General features: G+C 46.0%; 7 protein-coding genes across 7 annotated transcripts; 4 read left to right on the forward strand and 3 right to left on the reverse strand.

Moving 5' to 3' along the window:
- Positions 1–746: 746 nt before the first annotated feature.
- PAAG_05822 (hypothetical protein) lies at positions 747–1,163 on the forward strand (the record flags this gene model as incomplete). The annotated part of the gene is made up of 2 exons (XM_015845689.1): positions 747–809; positions 885–1,163. The coding sequence occupies 2 exons, from the start codon at positions 747–749 to the stop codon at positions 1,161–1,163; spliced, it is 342 nt and encodes a 113-aa protein (XP_015699915.1).
- A 4,742-nt stretch (positions 1,164–5,905) lies between these two features.
- PAAG_05823 (hypothetical protein) lies at positions 5,906–6,591 on the reverse strand (the record flags this gene model as incomplete). The annotated part of the gene is made up of 2 exons (XM_002791989.2): positions 5,906–6,178; positions 6,214–6,591. 2 exons carry the CDS (start codon positions 6,589–6,591, stop codon positions 5,906–5,908), a joined length of 651 nt encoding a protein of 216 aa, XP_002792035.2.
- Positions 6,592–7,080: 489 nt separating this feature from the next.
- Positions 7,081–8,162, forward strand: PAAG_05824 (MACRO domain-containing protein; the record flags this gene model as incomplete). The annotated part of the gene is made up of 2 exons (XM_002791990.2): positions 7,081–7,694; positions 7,772–8,162. The coding sequence occupies 2 exons, from the start codon at positions 7,081–7,083 to the stop codon at positions 8,160–8,162; spliced, it is 1,005 nt and encodes a 334-aa protein (XP_002792036.1).
- Positions 8,163–8,905: 743 nt separating this feature from the next.
- Positions 8,906–9,912, forward strand: PAAG_05825 (peptidase; the record flags this gene model as incomplete). The annotated part of the gene is made up of 2 exons (XM_002791991.2): positions 8,906–9,468; positions 9,570–9,912. 2 exons carry the CDS (start codon positions 8,906–8,908, stop codon positions 9,910–9,912), a joined length of 906 nt encoding a protein of 301 aa, XP_002792037.1.
- Positions 9,913–10,341: 429 nt separating this feature from the next.
- Positions 10,342–13,832, reverse strand: PAAG_05826 (PH domain-containing protein; the record flags this gene model as incomplete). Its single annotated transcript, XM_002791992.1, has 3 exons — positions 10,342–10,899; positions 10,970–13,651; positions 13,725–13,832. The coding sequence occupies 3 exons, from the start codon at positions 13,830–13,832 to the stop codon at positions 10,342–10,344; spliced, it is 3,348 nt and encodes a 1,115-aa protein (XP_002792038.1).
- Positions 13,833–14,325: 493 nt separating this feature from the next.
- Positions 14,326–15,209, forward strand: PAAG_05827 (glycolipid transferprotein HET-C2; the record flags this gene model as incomplete). Its single annotated transcript, XM_002791993.1, has 4 exons — positions 14,326–14,470; positions 14,544–14,602; positions 14,675–14,793; positions 14,906–15,209. 4 exons carry the CDS (start codon positions 14,326–14,328, stop codon positions 15,207–15,209), a joined length of 627 nt encoding a protein of 208 aa, XP_002792039.1.
- Positions 15,210–15,969: 760 nt separating this feature from the next.
- On the reverse strand, positions 15,970–21,692 carry PAAG_05828 (cation-transporting ATPase; the record flags this gene model as incomplete). Its single annotated transcript, XM_015845690.1, has 7 exons — positions 15,970–16,429; positions 16,515–16,651; positions 16,726–20,017; positions 20,104–20,124; positions 20,632–21,171; positions 21,292–21,484; positions 21,551–21,692. 7 exons carry the CDS (start codon positions 21,690–21,692, stop codon positions 15,970–15,972), a joined length of 4,785 nt encoding a protein of 1,594 aa, XP_015699916.1.
- Positions 21,693–21,718: the final 26 nt, after the last annotated feature.

The following is a 21,718-nucleotide window of genomic DNA, read 5'->3' on the forward strand; positions in this document are numbered from 1 at the left end:
TATTTAATCTTGGGCTTGTCATGAGGAGGTTTTCTAAGCAAGCAAGTGGCGTGTGTGGACATGTCCATCGTCAACATGTTCCCGCTTTTCTGTATTTTAATTTCTTACCAGGCTTCCCGAGATCGTGTTGGTCTGTTTTGCCGTTACAAGTGGGTTACATTCTTGCCGGGATCTGTTTCCTGTTTTCAGGTTTCTCATTTTCCAAACTTCCAGTGTGTTTGAGATATCACGGTTGGAAAATCGAGATCTCCTGGTGGTTCTGCATCAAGGATAGGGAAATTGGTACGACCCACTGGTTCTCCTTCAGTTGGTCTCATCAGTCAGGGACGATTTGTCCCCAACGCCACAATTTCACACCGGCCCCCGCGCCTGTCACATCCGTCCCGACTGATTGCTTGGATTGCTTGGTGTGACGAGGTCATACTAGAGGAATGAAGAGGATGAATAGCGAAGGTGCAGCATCCAGGGCGTGTTACCTAGGGTGCCAAAAATAGGATATGCAAGATGGAACACTCTCCGATTTGTATGCAAACATATGCACTGTGCCAAAATCATCATCAGATACCTGGATGTCCCGGTCTGTTTACTTCTTACCCCTGTCAAACTTTGTGTGCCAAGGACAGAACTTCTTGTTCTATGTTAGGGGAGACGAAGAGAGCGGTTCTTGGGGGAATGTGGAGATCAGAGTAAACGACGGGGAAGAGTGAAATTGAAAATTTCAGGGGCCGAAGTGTTTGCTTCTTCCAATGTGTATCGAGAACGACGACGGGCAACGAAGGGCAATGAAGGGCCGTGATATTGGCTTGCCGGTTTCAATCCGTTTCGGGCTAAGGTCTTTTCGATGTTTTCAAATATTCATGCGAGAGAGCTGACTTCTCGCATAGATCCGCAATGGCGATTTCAGGAACTACTGCAAAGGTGGAGATGATCAGTTTTCAAGGGTTGGGCTGGCAAGGGGAGTTGACACTTGGGAGATCCCTGTCCAGTGGGACGTTCAAAGGATATTTGGCATTCATGGTAGCCAGGTCTCTGGAGACCATCCCGAACCTCGCCATGAGATGACCTGTGGAAAAAAAAAATTGCGGGAGCAAGCAGAGCTTGTTGATATGTATGAGGACTTCAGTATGACCTCTGACATTCATGGACAGGATATCACAAGCTAGACGTAGTTGGCGTACGCAGTTTATGCTACATGGCACCAATCTTGCGCTGTGGTAAGATTTATCACTATTTGCATCTCATCCGCCTTCTAACACCACTTGGAGTTCTAATATCTGTATGTTCAGGATGGATCCAATGAGGTGGAAATGCCATACATAGGTCATCAGTTCTGCAGCCTTCCCGATATTGCATTACGAATTTCATTTCTTCTTCATACAATCCTTTCCCGTTCCTGTCAAAACTAGACTCTCCCGTTGTGCATTCGCTGGTTATGTTTTTGCATGTATCCACTTTCGTTCTTCCGCGTCTACAAAACCTGCTTTGCTCCTCTTAAAATGCTAGCTCCTGAGCGATCACCTCCTGGTGCCCTTTAGTTATTTGCCAGGTTAACCGGTTGAATCAAAAAATAAATCTGCTGCAACTTCTGACAGCAAATCTCTTTAACGCCTGCAAACGCACAGTGATACATTTTGGCAATCAGACCTTGGGTGAGGCGGATCCCTCAGAAACTTGACCTGGGTGACCAACAATGCTACCTTAGATTACCCCATGGCGTCTCACACGGAGTATTATATGCATACTGGATCTACAACGTCACCTTGTGGTATTATTACATGCTGTCCTGCTCAACCATGATGAGTTTAAATACATACACAACTAAATAATACATGCTCAACTTACGTATGTATACACACACCTCTCGATTGCTTCCTTGTTACGTCCATGGGCTACAAGTCTCAAATCACACTCATCCTTGCTCTTAACAAGATTCAGCAGGAAACCCGGCCTATAAGTTTGTGAGCGATTCACCCATCATACACAAGCCTCATGTGCTAGAAGGGACTCGTCATACATCATCCGAGCATGTCATCGGAAACGGCAGTAATTGACGGAAAGTTGTGGTGATTGATTAATCTCACAGCGTGAGTGACAGCTGCCTGTGATATGAAACCAACAACTGTGTATCACGAAAACTGTCAAGTACTTTCTCTACCTTTTGAAGCTTTGTATAAAATATAAGCTTTTCAGTTGCACAGAAGGAGATATTCAACCTGTAGAAGCACAGAGTCTGTAAGTTGCGTATAACTCCCAACGCGTTCTGTGTGCAGGTGCATCGCAATCATTTCGGATACTAACATCTCCTCAAAGTTGCTTGAGGCAGGCTCCTCGGCGATTGTGAAAGTACTGAAAATACTTGCAACCAAACAATCGCCAGCCTGGTTTCGTCGTCAACATTCTTATTTTGTTTCCTTTTACTCGCCTTGAGTGACCCATAATTTGCATTTTCAGGGATATTTGATACTCATTTCCATTGACAAACCTGCCGGTATTTGAAATTCTCCAAACAGGGGTGCAAGTCGGAGACTATCAATTGAACTATTTGAACACGAAGGGATCTTTACCTTGAGTTGTATCGCGGATCCAGTACGAAAGAGCAAAAAAGCATGAAGACCTTGGAGAATCAAGCTTCAGCTTCAATTGCGTTTGCCCCTGAATTTAGAGATGCATGTGCAACACTGATGAAGGTGTCCACTAACTGTTTCAATGCAGTCATTGACTATTCCTGTAGCTCTCTCTACCTATGACTTCGAATAATATAGTTTTTAAGTCGTCCTCTTCTTTTCTATCACCAAAGCACGTCGCTAAAATGCAGAGCCGTGGAGTGACATAAATGACTGTGTCATGAGCCAACTTACATGACGGTTCGCATATCACCACATATGGAGCACAACATCAATCTAACCGACTAAGCGAAGAAAGGAAGTTAATGCTGGCTTCTGGCCTTTACTTAATCTCATATATTTCGATTCTCAAATAAAGTTGCCGTTGGATTATCTTCTGGGTGTCATCCTTGGAGATCTTGACAGAAAACGATAGCCCCTGTAATGATTACATTGGCGTTGAAGGGTAAGTAAATACCAATTGCTATGTTAGTCATGTGGGCCAAAGGCGCAAAAATTGGTCCCCGGGGAGACAAGTTGTCATTTCGCCATCGCACCACTGGCGGACTGGAAAGTGGAACAATGGAGCATCATATTCTTCCGCAGGGATACAGGGATAAGGAATGTTGGGACAAGAGAAGCAAACTTGGAAGGGCATTTGTTGCTCGTGGCCTTTGATTCGTTTCTTTTATTGGCATGTCTGTGGTGGCTCGAAGTTTTCGACAATAAATGTCGGTAAATTCTAACACCGCATGTGACGGATTGCTCAGCTCGGTGTCTTGACTGGGGGAAGAAATAAATAACAAACACTGGGTCCGTGATCCCCTTTGCAATCGCTATTTGTGGTCTTTGGAAGGCTAGGATGCTAGCTGTGAAGGGGGATCAGGAATTGTGATTCAGGTGGGATTTTGATCCCTGGCTGGTGGAAATAGGATGTGGATCGAGACCCAGCTGCTCGATCTCTTTGATGATCGCCTGTTCAAGTACTGCTGACTCTGGATTCCTGGATGTTTGCCTGGCCCCTTTCTATTTTGTTTATCCAATTATCGTATCTTGAGCTGAATGGATTTAGGTGGGTGAGAAGGTATTGGTTCCAGCACACTGAGAGTTGGATTAAAATCTCACAGCCTTGATGGTGAGTGCCTGGATGATTGTTAGCCCAGGAGAATAATGAAGCGAGGGAAATACGCAGTAGACTTACTGAATCCTTGCCTACGTTGCATGGATGAGAGCAAGATCACTAGATAACTGTTTTCTAGTTAACACGTCTCCTCAGGTTTCCATTACTCTGTCCGTCACTCGTTTAATGATATCCTATGTAAGATATATTCAACGGTCCAGCGAGAGATGGTGACGGCATGGCTCGATAGACTTTCTCACCAGGTTACCTTTGTTAATTCATTCCATTAGAAGATCCGCCAATCTCCAGGAGGTGTTTAAACTGATGGTGATTTAACCCTGACTCAAGTCTTAGCCAGGCAAACCAAATTGGCAGAGAATTATTGACATCAGGGGCTCACACTGCAGGATTGCACAGATAGTCCAGATAAATGCCGAAGCGTTGAGATGTGAAAAGAGTAATTTCTGTATCGCTCTAATTATGGAGCGCGTGGCAATCCTGTCCTCGATTTGTTGCAATGTAGGCATGTGTGCCGTCACGCTCTCCGCTTTCTGAAGGCTTCTGAGAAATGAAACTGACATTTGGTAAGCATTCTGAAGCTGGAGAAAGATCCTTAAGCGTCAGCTTTGAGGTAAACCTGAGGCATGTTGTTCTCCATCAGCCCACATCCAAGCTGTTCAACTGTGGCTTCAATTCTGTCGCCAATCTCCGTGATAAGGGTCACTTTTGCAACCCCTGGTTATTAAACGGTTAATATATTATCACCCTGGAGTGAAAACACGGAATTTCAGTCGGCTTTTTTCTAGTTATACCTTATATGCAATGTAATCTTATTTCTTGACTTTGCTACCAGAAGAAATGAGGAAATGTCGGAGAATAAATCTATGGATCTCCCGCAACCACAACGTGGTAAGATCGTGTGGTGGCTGGCTGAAACAATTTCCAGAAACCGACCGAAAAATCTCAATGCGTGGGTCAGCAAATCATAACATAAACAACCTTGGAATACTCTTGACGGATAACGAACGGTGAAGCTGCAAAATTTGTCATTTTCAGTTGATCTTCATAACCCCTCAAACCAACGACCTTGCAACCTCTCTTCCAAAGAATGTCATGTATCTCGAGAGACGTTCGCAAATCGGAAATCATGCCATTTGATTTGCAATTTGATATTTGCGTTTACTTGAGCTGATTTGTTTTGGAATCAGTCAAAGTCTCATATCACCAAATTTCACTCGAATTAGCAGCGGGACACCACATAGATCCGCCCTTCTCCCCCCACCCCTTTTTGTTTTTTTCCTTTGAGCTCTGACCCCAACTAGAGAAATATCTCTCACATGCTCAAGCCGATTAAGTGAGAAGGGGTACTTGAGTCTTCCCATAGAAGACGTACTCAACGGACCCTCGCCAGCCTCAACTTCGTGGGAGATTCAAATTCAAAGTGGGTGGTAGATGTCGGACACCTCCAATGTCTGGCCTTTTTAAGTCACCACCGTCTCGTTCTTGCATGAGATACACAGGCATCGATTGACAGGAACGGGGATTTATAACTAATCCATCTGCTGGGCAGACCGGTTAGTCTGCTCGACCCTTTAAATATCAATTTGTGTGTAAGTATATTCTCATGTGTCATCGCGGTGAATGATAGATCTTCCTGGTTCTATATAAGGTACAAGCTTGGAATTTGAGTGCGTCACATTCGTTGAAGTGTATTGTTGGTGGTTCTCCCGTAGGACGGACTTTTAACTACTGTCAATTCATATGCCTGAGTCCGCTCTCGAGAGAGCAGCGTACAACATGGACATAGATGGGTCTGTTGATTTACAGATGACATGTTTGAAGTCCAAGGTTGACCTCCATTTTGGGAATTAGCGCCAGATGTGACAATCCAAGCAAGGAGAAAGGAGGAGCAATTATAAGGTGCTAGCCGTTGTGTCAAAGAGGGGCCAACATAATTCCATATGCAGTGGCTGGTGAACAAGAACATTTTACCCAGGTAATTTTTTATTTGATTTCTCTTGACCCTTCGCTTTAATCGACACCAGGATAACAAGTTGTTATCAATCTAGCACAGCTATAAACAACAACAACAACAACAACAACAACAACTACTACTACTACTATAGGATGTACTGGAGATATATCGTGTCAACCCTATGGAGAGTATCAGTGAAATGAGTAATCATCTGTTGAGCTTACTTGGCTTAGCAACAACAAGGGCCTTAAGGGCATGTATAAAGTTTACCATTTTCCAAATTTGAATCCCACTTCCTTCATCCTTCCTCTCTCCACAAACCCTTTTTGAACATAACCAATCCCTCAAGCCTTCGCCCCCGTTCTTCCTTTCAGCATCGACAGCCATAACAGCCAGTACATTCTTGACCGGAAATCCGTCTTGAATACAGACTTCATGCTCCAGATCGCCCGCAAATTCTCGGGCGCGATGTTTCGTCTCCTTCAGAAGTTCTATCAACGATGAGAGGAGCTTACTTCCGATGCCTTGGGACTGATAGTCTGGATGGACAAAAAGAACAGGGAGAGCTCGACGGAAGGCCCGTACGCAAGCAGTTGGCCCCTGAAAGGGGACGCCTGTGTATATCCACAGACTTTCTCCTGCGTGTCCCCCTCATTGCTGGTGTTAGCCCCTTCAGGCCGCTCCACGGCAATGAGAAATGGTAGCCCTCGATCTTGTGTAGTGTATAATTTATCCGCTACGTATGAGAGAGGGGGCTTGTTAATGAGAAATGTTATGACTGTATTTAGGACGTAGTGGGTAAAGATGGAGGGTGCATTTGAGGGAGATCTGATTCCATTGCCGGGCGAATTTTGATGTCCATTTTTGAGAGACAATGTTAAGTTTTTTGCCATATATGGGCAGTATAGAAAGATTAATTGCTTTAACAGTTATCTCTCGGGGACGAATGCCGCGGGGCTGACCAGATGCCATTTGTCGATCTCTGTATACGAGATCAGATAAGATCTCAGCTGTGTGTGCGTGGATCAAACATCATGTGAGTTCTGTGGCTCGTCAAGATTGAATGGGCCAATCATGTTGTGTCGCTGGGAAGCTTACATGATCCAACCGGATCCATCCATACAGAATCACGTGCCGTGACGGGCCCTTGGAACTCATTCCAACAGCTTCAGCTCCTCCCGTCAGCTGAAGGGTGAGCTAGGAGCCTTTTGGCCTCTCTACAAAAGTGGCTCTCAACAACTGAACTGTTTTCAAGCTTCTTGTCTGGAACGGTCTCAATTCCGAACTCAAGTCACAGAGAGAAGAGCTCCGGTTCTGCCAACGCTCTTTCGGTTTTCTCAGTTTTGCAACTTGAGACTGTATTTCGGAGCTGCTAGCACATCATGGCGTCTTCTCGCATCCCAATATCTGAAATTCCCAATTTATCTCTCCTTTACAAGCTTAAACATTTGGCTCCCTCGAAAAGTCCTTGCGTTGCTAACCCATCCCAATATCTTAATAATTCGATATGTCTTATTACCAGCGACATAACCAAGCTCGAGGTTGACTGTATTGTAAACGCAGCAAACAAATCTCTTCTTGGAGGAGGTGGTGTTGATGGGGCAATCCATCGTGCGGCTGGTCGTGGTCTTTGGCAAGAATGTCGTTCCTTGGGAGGGTGCATGACTGGCGATGCTAAGATAACCAATGCCTATAACCTTCCATGCAGAAAAGTTATTCATGCAGTTGGGCCCATGTACTGGGCGGATGAAGATAGGGAATCGCTTCTCCGCAGTTGCTACATGCGCAGTTTGACGATCGCCGCGGAAAATGGATTGAAAAGCATTGCTTTCTCTTCAATCAGTACTGGAGTGTACGGATATCCGAGTTCGAAAGCAGCAGAGGTGGCTATTCGTGCCGTCAAACATTTCCTGGAAGCCAGATCTTCTCCCCCAGAACGAGTAATCTTTTGCACTTTTGAACCAAAGGATGTAAATGCTTACCGTGCTCTTCTTCCGTGAGTGACTGGTTTGCTTGTTTGCCTTGTTAATCTCCTTTACGACTCAAATATGAACTAACTGCGAGACTTCACAGAGCGTATTTCCCACCAACTGATCAAGATCTTTCAATGGCAACGGACGAGGCCACTGCAGCACCGCTCCATCCCTCGTCTTCGCCAGCAACACTTGCAGCGACTCTACCTGATCCACCCACCTCAGAACTCACCCTAGAAGGCCAACCGGATGCCAAAAAGGTCAAAGTTAGCTCCGATGATTCCAGCAGCCGATTTCTTGACAAAGTTGACGAGAGGAGTGAGGATGACTGGGAAAAGGTTGACCAGGATGATATAACCAACACAGCGGTAGAGCGGCTCGATGAAGAGCCTGTTGAACTGGACGATACTCCTACTTCTGCAGAAGTCCAAAGCGTTGTATCCAGCACTGCAGACCTCAAGGAGAGCGATTTTATGGAGGGGAAGAAATGAAACGATATACGAAAGACGAAGGTTACAAATGTTCTGACGTTCTTTGTTTTTATTAGCTGGTTGGTATTGACTTTTCCAACTTTTGATTTTCATCATATGATTGCTCACCCCTTAATGTGGAAAACATTAAAGGTTTACGGATGGATCAGAGCAATATTAGGCGTATTAGGCGTTAGGAAGCTGGGAGCATTTTGTGTTTGTTCATCTTTATTCATGTACTGCACTTCAGTCTCAATAACTATTCAGTGGTTGCTTGCAACGAGTCCTGTCTTGATCCTATCAGGAGTAACTATGAATACATCGAGAGAGAATTAAATAACCAAGAAAGACCCTCCTGCCAATATCCAATACAGAAAGAAATCTAATTTTCAAGAATGATTGTATGCACTGGAAATAGTCCTCACCGCGACATCGATATCCCGTGAATGGGATATCGAGTGATGTCATATGATCCAACCCTAGTTTTCCTCCCCCTCAAACCAAGCAAACAGAACAAACGAAGCAAACACCGAATGAACCTCAGAAAATATCCAGATCGTCACTGCGGACGATACTCCGTCGCAAAAGACATCTCCGCCGCGCATTGAGCTTGCATATACCCACCCACAAACACCTGTTATACCCCAATACCCTTAGCTGACTACTAACCAACCTTCTGGCAAGTCCCGCTCACTAACAACGGCCTGAACAAAGGAAACAGCAAGCGCTCCGATCTTGAGCTCGCCGGGTCCAACAGCCCAGCCATGCCTCCCGAACAAGGCCTTCCTCTTGTCAAACCCCCTCCCGCTAGCAAAGGATCTATACCAAAGCCAAGGAAAGGAACACAATCTCCCACATCTCCCTCTCTGTCGTATTCCCACGCCATATATGACGCCCCATCAGACAAAACATATGTGAAAACCAACCTCCGAAGCCACGAACTCGACCCGGCAGGATACGCTAAAATCCTAGAACAACTTGCCTCCTCCTCCTCATCTTCTCCTGATTCCCGTTCTCCATCATTAAATCACCCGCAGACGATAGCATCTTCGTTACAACCCAAGCCACCTCCCCGCAGTTTCAGTTCTTTTCGCTTCACTATCTTCCGGAAATTAGCTCGTCGCTGGGGTAGTTATGGCCTGCTTGCAGTAGGCGGACTTTTCTTACTCTCCGAACACGTCGTGCAGGTGATGTGGGTGAATGGGTCGTCAATGAAACCCTATTTGAATGAGGGGTATGAAGAGACGCATTTAGTCAAGGATATGATATTGGTGAAGAAGTGGAATCCGGCGAGTGACCTGAGGAGGGGGATGGTCATTACATTCCCGTAAGTAGATACATACATAAATATATCTATATGTCCTACCCTTACTTTTCTTTTCTTCTTTTCGTCTATTGGTTTTCTTATACCAACCCAAATATAAACAGCTCCCACCTCAACCCATCCCAACCCGCCGTAAAACGCATAGTAGCCCTTCCAGGCGATCGCGTTGTTCCGCGCGATCATAATGAGGATGGCTCACAGATCGTCCCCTGGAACCATGTGTGGGTCGAAGGGGATGTGGACGATACAAAGAAGACGATAGATAGTAATACGTATGGCCCCGTGTCGATGACTTTGATTTCGGGGCAGGTAATGTGTGTGCTTTGGCCGCGGCTGAGGATGTTGAGGTGGGAGGATTGGGTGCGGAAAGGTGGGGAGGGCGCGGGGAAGCGGTCGAGGGTCCAGGAGAATGCGGTCGAAATTGAGAAGCCTTTTGACGGGGAGTGAGGTTTTAGGATATTTGGGAGTGGTGGATCTGTGTATTATATTATTCTATATATCCTTCTGTACATGTATATTATTCCTATTGTTCTTTTAGGGTGAAAGGAATGCTAGGCCTACCAGCTGCTAGGCTTGAGATGCGTTTTGCTTCATGGAAATTCCCTCTTCTCTGGTTGAATATCGAATATTGAGAAATGGAGATGTATTGATACAATGAGATAATATCGCTGGTGTTGAGTACACCCACAAAAAGCAGGCATCCGGAGGGCGGCTAACAATCCTCATACATGAAAACCAATCGAGCCCGGAATGGATTGAAAGTGCAAGTGTATGCACCCGGAAAAAGAAAAGAAACTCCGTTCTCAGCGCAGTCTGTTGCTACAAAATATAGAAACACCTCGCCCAAGAGAAATTCGTGACCGACAAAGAGGTAGCTCACTGGTCCTTGGAAATAATCCGCATATCCTCCAGCTGCTGCAGTCTATCAATCTCCGTCTCAATAGCTAACACCCACATATCTCGCTCAGCCCTACTTCTCGCCTTGAACACGATAGATCTCCCTGAGACTCCCAAGGCAGATACCCGCTTCCACTTCGTCCGTGCCAGGGCATTCCCCTTCTCTTGCCATTCCTGGCTGCGGAAAACGGTCTTCCGCGCATTGTGCCAGACCACGAAGCACGTGGCTATATCCTCGTCTGACGAAGTCCATCCATCGGTGATATAGAGACGAGGCGAAGCACGTTGGCCTGGTAAATTAGTGTCGATGGTGTGATTTTGGTAAAGGAGGTCAGAGCTGGTTACTAGGCCACTGTATATATAACAGTCACGGAGATCTAGGGCCCATTGGCGTTCTTGATGAGTATGCGGGATTTCTTGACCAGAGAGTTTACGGAGATGGCTTTGGAAAGTAAGAATTTGGCCTTCAGTTAGGATCACGCTGCAGTCTCTGAATGCAGAGCGGCGACGGATTTTGCAATACAAGTTACCAGACATCTAAGTTGAGGGTCAGCTTGTTGTGCTAAGGCCATGGTTAATTAGCCGTTGTGAATGATACGAGGCCTACCTTAACTGCTCGACATCCCGACACCCCGCACATGTTGAACAGCTCTGGTGATGCCTGTGCTTTAGACACCTCCCAGCTCTGCGCAAATTGCCCAACCCTGGATTCTTGGCCCTCGGTTATATTCAGTTGTTTTAGGTTTTGCCGACGGATGGATTTCATAATGGCTATATCGTCATGAGTTCGAGCAGTCCAGTATCGAACAAGAGCGGAAAGTCGCTCAACCCATTGATTCCTTGTCTGCATATCATAGGCACGGAAGTTTACAATAAGTCCGTCACTCATCACCAAGTCAAACGATCGGTTAGATTGGGATTGCTGATGTCCTGGACCGTCTAATTGTCTAGTATCCCTCGCTTCGTCGTGGAATTCAACATCACCCCCATTGATATGTGATTCTTCAGGAAAATGGTTTTGATGACCAATCCGTACTTCCAATACCCGACAAAGATCAAAGTAGCCTTCAGATCTTTCCAGATTTTCCAGATTCCTTTTGCTCTCGGCGTATGCTTCGGCATCGTGCCGTTCTCGAGAAATTTGCTCCCCACTCAAAAGCCACGAGATTCTTTTATTTTCAAGGGGATACGGATCGATAGTGTAGATAATAGGAGCGTCCTTGGAAAGTTGTGATGCACTTGGAATATTGGACCCGTTAATAGTTGGTAATCGAGGTGGAGGCGCTGGAGTGGCTTTCGCTGGCCGGCAGAAGCAGAGATATTGATTCTGGGAGGTGAAATAGAGTCGTCGAGAGTACACTTTCCCCAACCGCTGGTGTCTTCCTTTCTGTGATGTAAGCAAAATTAAGAATCCTTCAACTGGGGACGGTTCTTCTGTTGTTTCTTCTCCTGTGCGTTTTATGCTCGTGGGGTAATGCCGCTTGGGCTGTAGTTCGAGCTCATGGGATGTCTGCATCGCAATTGTTCCATACATTCGTTCTTCATTTGCTCCATGCACCCACTCCAACCTATCATACCTTCGCCAAGCCAAACCCATTTTTTCGGAGCCCAGCCATGCTTTGAGCAGAGAAGCCCACTCAGGGCACTCTGATAATGTATTCATGCAGGTTTTAATTATCCCAGCTGCAACTTCCTGTTCATCAGCCATAGTCCTAAGAAGCGCAGAGGATCTCTCATCATCATCTTGGCCGATATGGCTGCGATCATTTTCTAAGCGAGAAAATGGGTTATTGATGAGAACGGCAATATCAAGGTCAGGGACATGAACTACCAGTTGAGTGGGACGCTCCCATCCAAGGGTTGTGCGAAGAAATGTGTACCACTCCATTGAATGAGCCGCTGATTTCGTTCGTATGATGTACATCACAGTCCCGTATTCATCAGGGTGCCAAAGCACGATTGTTTTATCAAGGGACGAAAACAGGTTGAGTTTCGTAAATCCAAAGGTGAGGGGAATCTCATGGGATGAACTCTTCTTCACCTGGGAGACTTGCACCTGAGGAATCACTCTAGTTTTGTAGAGCTGTAAGGTGATAGGAGTCTCTTCATCAGCTCTCCGGCGACACACAACAAGGAACTCCCTCCACTTTTCGAAAGTTCGCGTCTCTATTTTGATGCTATTGTTTTCACTGAAATCATGGGGAAGTGAATGAAGTTTTGTGACATCAATTCGAACCAGCATTCGTTCGGCTCTAATGATTTCACCATCGCGGGCGTGTGATAATCTTCGACTTCGGTCTTTGAGCATCTCTCGAGGCCGCAATTTTCTAAATGACATGGGTTGTCGCGTGTCGACAGTGGTCCCATCATGCTGGAATCTAAACATACCCGAGGCTATACGACTTAACATCCGGTGGTCGCTTGGGCGCTGATTCATGTCTCTCACTCCCGTGGGAACGGTATCAATGTGGGATAATTGTGCTTGGAGACGCCTTGAAGACCCCCTTGATATTAGTTTTGCTGAAGTTGGCTGTTTATGGGATATTAAGGATTGAGTAGAGTCTGTTCGATCCAGGGGTGCGGCTTCATATGTCGAGGGTGAAGAAGCCTCTTCACTTGGTTGACTGGGGGCTTGGCTGGGGGCTTGGCTGGGGACTAGATCATCGACCTGCTCAGATCGACGATGAACGATCTGGTTCGCATTTGATGACTCAGACTGCCGACTTCGCATGTCTGTGGGTGAAAGAAGCTTAAACCTACTCGTCTCCCGTAACGATTCATGCGGAGTAAAATATTCCTCTACATTCCCATGATCTGTTGAAGATGTCCTCACGATCGGACCTGATTGACCTGAGGGGGTAGTCTTGTGATCCGAGCTCGCTCGTTGCTCGTTTTCAATATCTATTCGCGGAGCGGGGTTCTTCTTCTGCTGGCCCTCCTGATGGTCCTGGCCTTGGTCGGTTGGAACCGGTGCTTCTTGTGTTGTATCAAGAGGGGCAACAGGCGTGGTTTCGACCGGCTCGTCACCACCATATACGTCTTCTGGTTGAGGAAAACTCTGTCTCTGAATAACTCTATTTGAAACACTAAGAAAGCTAGTCAATTGACGTTGCTTTGCACGATTTGACGATGTGTCTGCAGAGAAGGTTACCGCCCGCGACGAGTAATTCTTCAACCCCAACCATTTCTTATACCACGTTTTACGGTGGGACTGTAACCAGCTGTAAGGTATTGGGCCAATAAATGTTCGCCGACTGGTGATATGAAGGTGTTTGTGAGAGGAATGTCGCTGGAGAAAGACATAGAGATTAAGCATATATTATTTCTTGCACGAGACTGCTTGGTCAAGACAGTCAACTCACCAGTCTCTGTGATGTGTATGAATCAGGACGCAACCCGAAATGCCCGTCGTCGGTACCAGTGCCTGATTGAGTTGGAGACGGCTGGTTGAAGCCCTGGGGATTACTCATATTGGGACTCTTCTTGGGTTCTGCAGAATTATCGCTAGAGTGGAATGAAATAGCAAGGAAACAAAGGTAAACACGGAAAACGTGCCATCAAAGCAAAGCCTCCAGGGCAGCATAACAGCAGGTTTCTACGTGGCGAACGAACACTCTACATACCGGACTCCGTGAGGATGAAGTTGGACAAGGAGTTGGCCGGAGGTAGTGAATTTGAGGTTGACGTTAAACGTCGGAAGTTCTGCGCAAAACAGAGCCGCCTATGACGTCGGCTTCTAACGTGCCTGTTTGTATTGTTTGTAATGTTTGCATTGTTTGCAGAGACTGCCGCGGTTTTGGCTATATTTGCACCCAGGAAAATTGCCCTCTTGAAGGAGCGACTTATTTGTCCTCCTCCTCAGACATATCTCTAGGATACATTGCTCTACAGAACTTTGTTTTTAATGAGATTCCCCTGTTTATTTTGATAAATATACCCCCTATAGAATCTATCTATATCTCCATGGCTAGCACCCAAGTTATTCCCCAAGGAGGCACCTGGTTCGATACTCTCAACAGAGGCTTTTACAGCGTACGTATCGCCGACGACAACGCCATCTCAACCACCGAATTCCTCGAAGCCGCTGAGTCTCTAACAACGCTCTTTGGTATATCTCCCATTTATATGCAATAGGTGCTCTTTTCACCGTGTGAAAGCTAATTCGTGTTAATTTCTGTCAGATCTTTTGGGGTCTGTCGCTTTTACCCCCGTCAAGAATGACCTCTTGGGCAATATCAAGGTAACCAACCATACCTTATCGCTCCCATTTTCAATATATATAATTGGCGCTAATTGCAGAATCCCTTCTTAGAAAATCAGAGACAGACAACTTGCAGCACCAGCAGAATCTGAGACTCTCCAAGCGCTGGTGCTCAATGAACTAAAAGCAAAGAAGAACACCGCCACCGTTGGCCTGCTGTGGCTAGTGCGGTATGTCGAGCTCGAATCACTGCATTTTCTTACCCTTTGAACTATTCCCTCAACTACAAAGCTCAAAAGGCGGCCGGAAAAACAATAGATACCCTAGTTAACAAAAAGATAGGGGACTCGACTTCACCGCCCAAGCTCTCCGCCACAACATCTCGAATCCCACAGACGAACTCTCCGCCTCGTTCCGTGTAGCCTACGGTAAGACCCTCAAACCGTATCACAATTTCCTCATAAAACCCATTTTTACGGCTGCCATGGGGGCAACCCCTTACCGCAAGGATTTCTACGCGAATCTGGGTGATGATTCCGTCAAATCCCAGGCTGCTCTAGAGCTGTCTACCACTTCCTTGGAGAAAATAGTTTCGATCCTCAAGGAGTTCCTGGAGACACCGGAGGTGAAAAAAGCAGCCTCATAGTTTACAGGTATAGATGAATAACTCTTTCCTTTCTTTTCCCTTGGTACTTTCTTCGTACTCGACCTTTTATATCATTTTTGAGATGTGAACAACGATAAATTCTCCTTTATTAGCCACATATGTTTAATTACCTAGGTATATATATATATATATCAATTGATTTTATGAATTTAGATGCCTATTTATATTTTTTATCTCGCAATGTGTGGTGCCATCCAACCTAATTCACTTGGGAGAAGATCTTGTATCAATAGCTACGCTTGCCACAATATCAAATCACCATGATCCAGTTTCCAGGGTGTACATGGACATACATACACCGTGAATAATATCGTCTTATAGCCCTGAAAACGTATGTGATAGGAAGAACAATAGTGGTAACATGAAAAAAGAAATAGGAGAACAAAACAAATCCATGAATCCCACATAAAAGGACATGCCAAAAGACTTTCCTCTCTCAAAATATTTTTGGGAAGAGATAAGAAGGATAAAGATATTTATATATACCCATTTTCCTCGTCTAAATTTGAGCAGAGAAAAAAAGCAAAAAAAGCAAATAAAGGGAAAGAATCAATTAGAAAATCAGACATCGTACAGTATACCATACCATTAGACTCGCAGCAGTTTGAGAATTTTATATAAGAACCAAAAGGGCGGCAGGGAAAGGGAGAGGGAAAAGGGGAAGGAAAGCAAAAAGAAGATTAGATAACTCCTCCCCATACCTTCAAACATCTATCTAAACACAATCTATATAATCAAATCAAGATTTACTCGCCATTTCCCTCTCCCTTTCCTCCTCGTCCTCCTCCAGCCTCTTCCTCTCCTCTTCCCTAGCCAACTGATCCGGTCTCCGCACCGCAATATCCTTCGGCCTATAATCACTAAAGTTCCTCTTCAAAACATTCTCAACAAGCCAGCAGCCAACATAATCTATCAGCATCAGTCCCGTCAGCGTAAATTTGAATTCAGTGGTGAAAGGAACCAGGCGGAGCTTCTCGTTGAGTTCTGGGATGAATTCTGTCGCGCAGGAGAAGGCGACGCCTGAGGTGAGGATGAGACCCCAGTACATGCCGCGGTTTTCGCGGATAGATTCGCGGAAGGGACGGCCTTGGTAGTTTATGGAGAAGGTGGAGATTTGTTGGATTAGTTGGAGAAGGTAGATGGCGCTGTTGAGGAGGGACGGCTCGAATTCGCCCTCTAAGTCGATAACTTCCTTTTTACTGTTGAAATAAACCGGGACGGGTTAGTTGGGTTCAAAACTTGTAAGTCTATGTTTTAAGGTAATCAAGGATGAGGTGAACTTACGGCTCTATTGAGTAGACGTAGTTCGAAAGATATATCAGTGTTGCGACGTGGATGGCAAATTGGCCAAGGACGGATCCCATAATGTACATGTTGAATATGTTCGGCTGTGGCCGTTCTTTGGAGAGTCCTTCGACAGACTATTTCAATGGCGTGTAAGTAAGAATTCCGTCTATAGAAAAGGCGCAAACAGAGATCCTTGGGGAAAACATACCTTCGCACGAGAGATTGACAAAAAGCACACACTCATGAGAATGCCACTGATGGTAGCCTGTCCATCACCAAATCGAATACCATCAAGATAAATGACGCTCAAACTGTATGCGCTGATCAAGCAATTTAGAGCCAGGATCTTGTACATCTGGATAGTTGCAACCAATGTGCATCGACCTTGGCGGATAATATTCGGTATCGCGATCACGTTTGCAAGCTTGCTAGTGAAAGGCGCGGCAACTGAAGCATCGCCCAATTTGATGGTTGGAGGCTCACTGTCGTCTAACTCTTGCTCCATCATTGAGGCTGTAAGTTTATCAGCGAGACCCGCCGCGGCAATTGACGCCTGGTGCTTCTGTAGCTGCTGAGGTGTTAAGTTTGCGGTGGACACTTGTATCGCTTGCGCCCCTGGGGTGGTGATAGTCGCGATTCCGTTTTCTTGACCTGGTTGACCTGCAGTGGCGGCGGTAATTCCCTTCTTTTGTGCTTCACGGAGCATTGCCTTTTCGTAGTGTGGATTGTTTGGTCCCGGAGGATACAGATGAGCAATAGCCACTGGTACCGGAGGTGCTGGTTGGTTAAATCTAGACATCAACCCTACTTGTTTCTCGTACACTTCCTTCATTTTTGTATTCCTGTAATGCTCCGCGATTTTGTTCAGGTCATCTTGAGAGCCGTTCAATAGAGCGACACCGACATGAGCTTGCTTGAGCGCACCAACGTCGTTGGTACCATCACCACACATAAGAGTCGTGTATCCAGCATCCTTCATACCTAGTAGAATATCTTCCTTCTGTTTCGGAGAAACACGAGCGTATACCCAAGTATGTCTGAGTAGATCAGTGAGGGCCTTTTGGTTTTTGAACTTGGACAACGCATAGCCTGTAACACAAAGATCTTTGGTTTTCAGAATTGTACTGTCCAAAGGTTTGCTGGGGTCAACATCAACACTAAAACCATCGTCGATAGTTCGCCAGACAAGTTTTGTGCCAGAACTGTCGTTCTCCGGTGCGTCAAGAATTAGAACTTCTCTATCAACAATTTCTACCTGGCGAGCAACATGAGCTGCTGTAAGTGGGTTATCGCCGGTGATCATTACCACACGATGGCTGCTTTCATTCAGCATCCTAAGTGCCTTTATGGCATCATCTTTCAATGGACATTGCAATACGAGGAATCCAGCAAAATGCAGGTCAGATTCCACATCTTCTCTTTTCAGATTGTTAATTCGCCCTTGGCCAAGCTCTGACTCGGTTGAGAGGTACTTGTATCCAAGAGCGAGAACTCGGGCGCCGTTACGAGTGAAGTACTTGAACGTCTCTTCATAGTGGGGAGGGGTAGAAACAAGCATGGTTCTGATTGTTTCAGGGGCGCCTTTGACACCAACAAACGTTCCCTTTAGTTTTTTCGTAGTTTGTCGATCGGTGCTTACAACGGTCGCAATGGCACTCTGGCGCTTTAGAGCGGAAGAAAACTGGAATCGTCGTTTGATTTGAACGGAATCGAGAACCCGACCTGGTTGTCGTGATGACCCGGAAGCCTTGCTTGTCAATACATCATCATGACCAAGGACCCATCCAAGAGAAGTCAAGGTTGCTTTTTCCATAGGATCGCCAACAATATCACCTTCATCCAATTTTACGAGGGCATGGGCTGTGGCGAGGACAAGGGTAGTTTCATTCGCGACTTTTTCGACGGGAATAATATCAGTGTGGGCTCCATGCTTGTCGATTTTTGCGCCTGCGTGGCCCAAGGAAAGCCCTGCAATTCCGTCAACCAATAGATCCTCACCCGTTAGAGTCCCCGTTTTATCAAAGCATGCAATATCAACTCGTCCAGCGTAGGGAATTCTGAAAGGCTCGGTACAGAAAATGGCAAACCTGCTGAGAGCAGCAAGACTGGTGTTGACAGCCAAACTCAGCTCCATTGGCAGTTCAGGAGGAACAACGCTAGTGATAATCAAGACACAGTCCAACAAGAGCTTGGATCGTTTTCGATCCTTTGCCACACCTTCCAGCCAGACATACCAAGAAGCGGCGATGGCGAATATTAAGAGGAACAAAATGAAGAGTAGAGCTTCAACATTGTTTGCTGAAACACGTTCCGTGGAGTAGATCATGGTGCGAACTAGACTGCCTTGACTGGTCTCAAAGCCAGTTTTCACAACGACACCAACGGCACCATCGTCGGGAGGGGGGGAAATACCATTGGGAAGAGAATCGCCAGAGTTGGGATGCGTAATCTGCAAAACCTTGGTGCCGCCATATAAGAACGAGTTTTTATCCAGGCCTTCCGGATCAATTTGATCATCACCAGGTCGAAGTTGGATGGAATCTTTGAGGAGAGGGGTGCTTTCTCCAGAAAGCATAGCTTCGTTAACGATCACGCTGCCCTCGATCATGAGAACATCGCATGCGACACCGCTGTCTTCCTTTGTCCGATTGACTGACAGAACATCTCCAGGGAGTAATTTATCACTTGTAATCTCAGTCCAAGCATTTTTTCGATAAACCCAAACGTCATATGGTTTTATGCTCATCCCTCGGAATTCATTCAAAGTTCTTTGCCGTTGCCATACCACCGTACTTTCGAAAGCTACCAGCATAAAAAGGGTGAATAGTGAATAATACCAATATTCATCCAACAGCCAGAGACCAACGCAGAAGACTTGAAACACGAAAAAGGGCGCCACGGCGTGTTCCTTGAACAGTTCGGTAAAGGTAGGCACGGGAATGTCAAATGTATTCTCTCCATAGTGATTCTGAATTTCTTCAATTTCCCTATCCGTCTGCAATCCCCGGCTCTGCTGGAAAGTCTTTAGGAGAGGTTTCGGTTCTGCGTCAATCGCGTACGAGAGTGGTGCAAAGCACTTTCTCTCCGGAGAGTATAGAAACCGGCGCTTCTGGAAAAGAAAAGAGATATTATCCTTTCCGCCGTATTTTTCTCGAAATAGAGGGCAAATTTCAGCAGTCCCGGCGTTAACAACAGGCATAACCTTGATCAGCTTGGCCGAATGGGCCGATTTTGCCTTGCTCGTCGTGAATAGAGCATCGATGCTAACGTTCCACTTTGTTGAAAGCCATACTAGAGCCTGTAGGGTTAATATGGTTCCTGCCCAGACGAAGGTCCATTCTGATCCCTGGATGTAGGTGTCATATCGTTCGGGAGAGAGATACACGGCAAAGAAGACAGGCCAAATGATCAGAAACGGCCAAACGTAGGCATGGAGCTGAAGCGGAAGAGGATTATGTAGCGAGGCTGATCGTATCTGGGAGTTGTCGACAAGGCGCGGCCTTCGCAAAATTTAAAATAAAATAAAATAAAATATCAGCCTTATTCTGTTGCAACGGCGTCGTCATATATGGCCGCACACACTTACATTATGTTGCCGGATATAGCGCTGGAGGAGCGCAATCAGGAGAATAAAGTTAGTATACGAGGCCCAACTCCCATGAGGAGCATATATATCAAAGGGACAGCTATACAACAAAAATGATCGGAACACAAGGCTCACAGAAATGCCACCTCTGGGGTTGATTGAAGCTGTGGCTGTTGTGTATCTTGAACGCCTCGAAAATGATTTCTGTGCAGGTGGTCTTTCCAGGGGCTTATGTCATCAATTAACTACAGTTAACTAGTTTCCTTCTTCCTTTTTCACTCCAGCTGCCATCGTATGTATGGATATGCATGTATGCAACAACCGTCCTTAGGACGCGAGATCAAAGACAACTATTTGAAAGACAGTTTATGGATGACTTGGGAAAGTTTCTATTTCCGACAATTTACTGAACCTCAACATGTGACGCCTCAAAAGTGCCAGCTTTGGTCAACAGAATCAAATCAATTGCTTTTCAACTTGCAGTTCCCTCTCTCCTATGCAATATTTGAACTAGAGCACTCTTCAGACCCGATTACTCCTTTGAAAATCTCTGTCAAAACTTCTTCCGCGCCGCCCCTGAACCACCAATTCCCTTCATCCAGGCCGCCAACCTTTTCCGCAGAGATTTTGTCCGGGTTTACTAAGCAGACTTTGGCGCCTTTCTTTCTTGCCTCGACAACTAACGATAGAACTGGATGAACCGTAGCAGCAGTTCCAATGAGAAGTACTAAGTCTATTTGATCCTCGCTGTCAACCCGGTGCAACCAGTCATCGATCCTGTTAATTTTGGTAGCGGGCATGGCTTCTCCAAACCAGGTCACAGCGGGGCGCAGTAAAGAGGAGCATGCGGGACAGCGGGGAAGCGATTCTTCCGTAACTAGGGGAAGGGGATAATTGGGATCGGAGATCGAATGAGTGCTGGGGAGGGTGAGGGCTGGGACAATTGGGTCATTTTCGTCCCGGCGAGTGTATGTGCACTTCTCTGAACTGCATTTAAACGTGAAGTAATCACCATGAAAGTAGACAGTAGTAGCTTCAGGTTGGCCGGCACGAGGACAGAGACCTGGACTATTTTATTAACGTTAATTCCGAATATTTGGACATCCATCTGACAAGAATGATGAGAGCAACTCGCCATCAATGTTCTGACACATGGTCAACATTCTATTCCCCATTTTTCTAGCCAACTCTGCAATGGCATAATGTCCCTTATTGGGTTCTGCCTGCATAGTTTCCCTGCGCCTATCACTATAGAACCACCATATCAAGCTTGAATCCTCGCGAAATGCCCCGTATGTGCCTAATCGCCGGACATTGTGTGTTTTCCAATATCCACCCTTATCCACATATGTTCCAATTCCAGAGGCAGCGGATAACCCGGCTCCAAGAACCACAAGGACACGCTCTCATGACTTCAAATGTGCATTGAATGAGTCATATGAGGCACTATCAATAACGAATGGTTCAGATGGTGCGACACGTGAACGGAGAAGAGCCCTCTGACGCGCAACATAAGCGGCTTCTATTTGATTCGCAAGAGAACGGTTGATTGCTTGCCTCTGGGTTTGAGCTGAAGGGTTTGTTGACATAGACATTTTGTAGTGACAGGCAATGG

Source organism: Paracoccidioides lutzii (genome assembly GCF_000150705.2).
Source record: "Paracoccidioides lutzii Pb01 unplaced genomic scaffold supercont2.16, whole genome shotgun sequence".
In the NCBI taxonomy this organism is placed as follows: domain Eukaryota; kingdom Fungi; phylum Ascomycota; class Eurotiomycetes; order Onygenales; family Ajellomycetaceae; genus Paracoccidioides; species Paracoccidioides lutzii.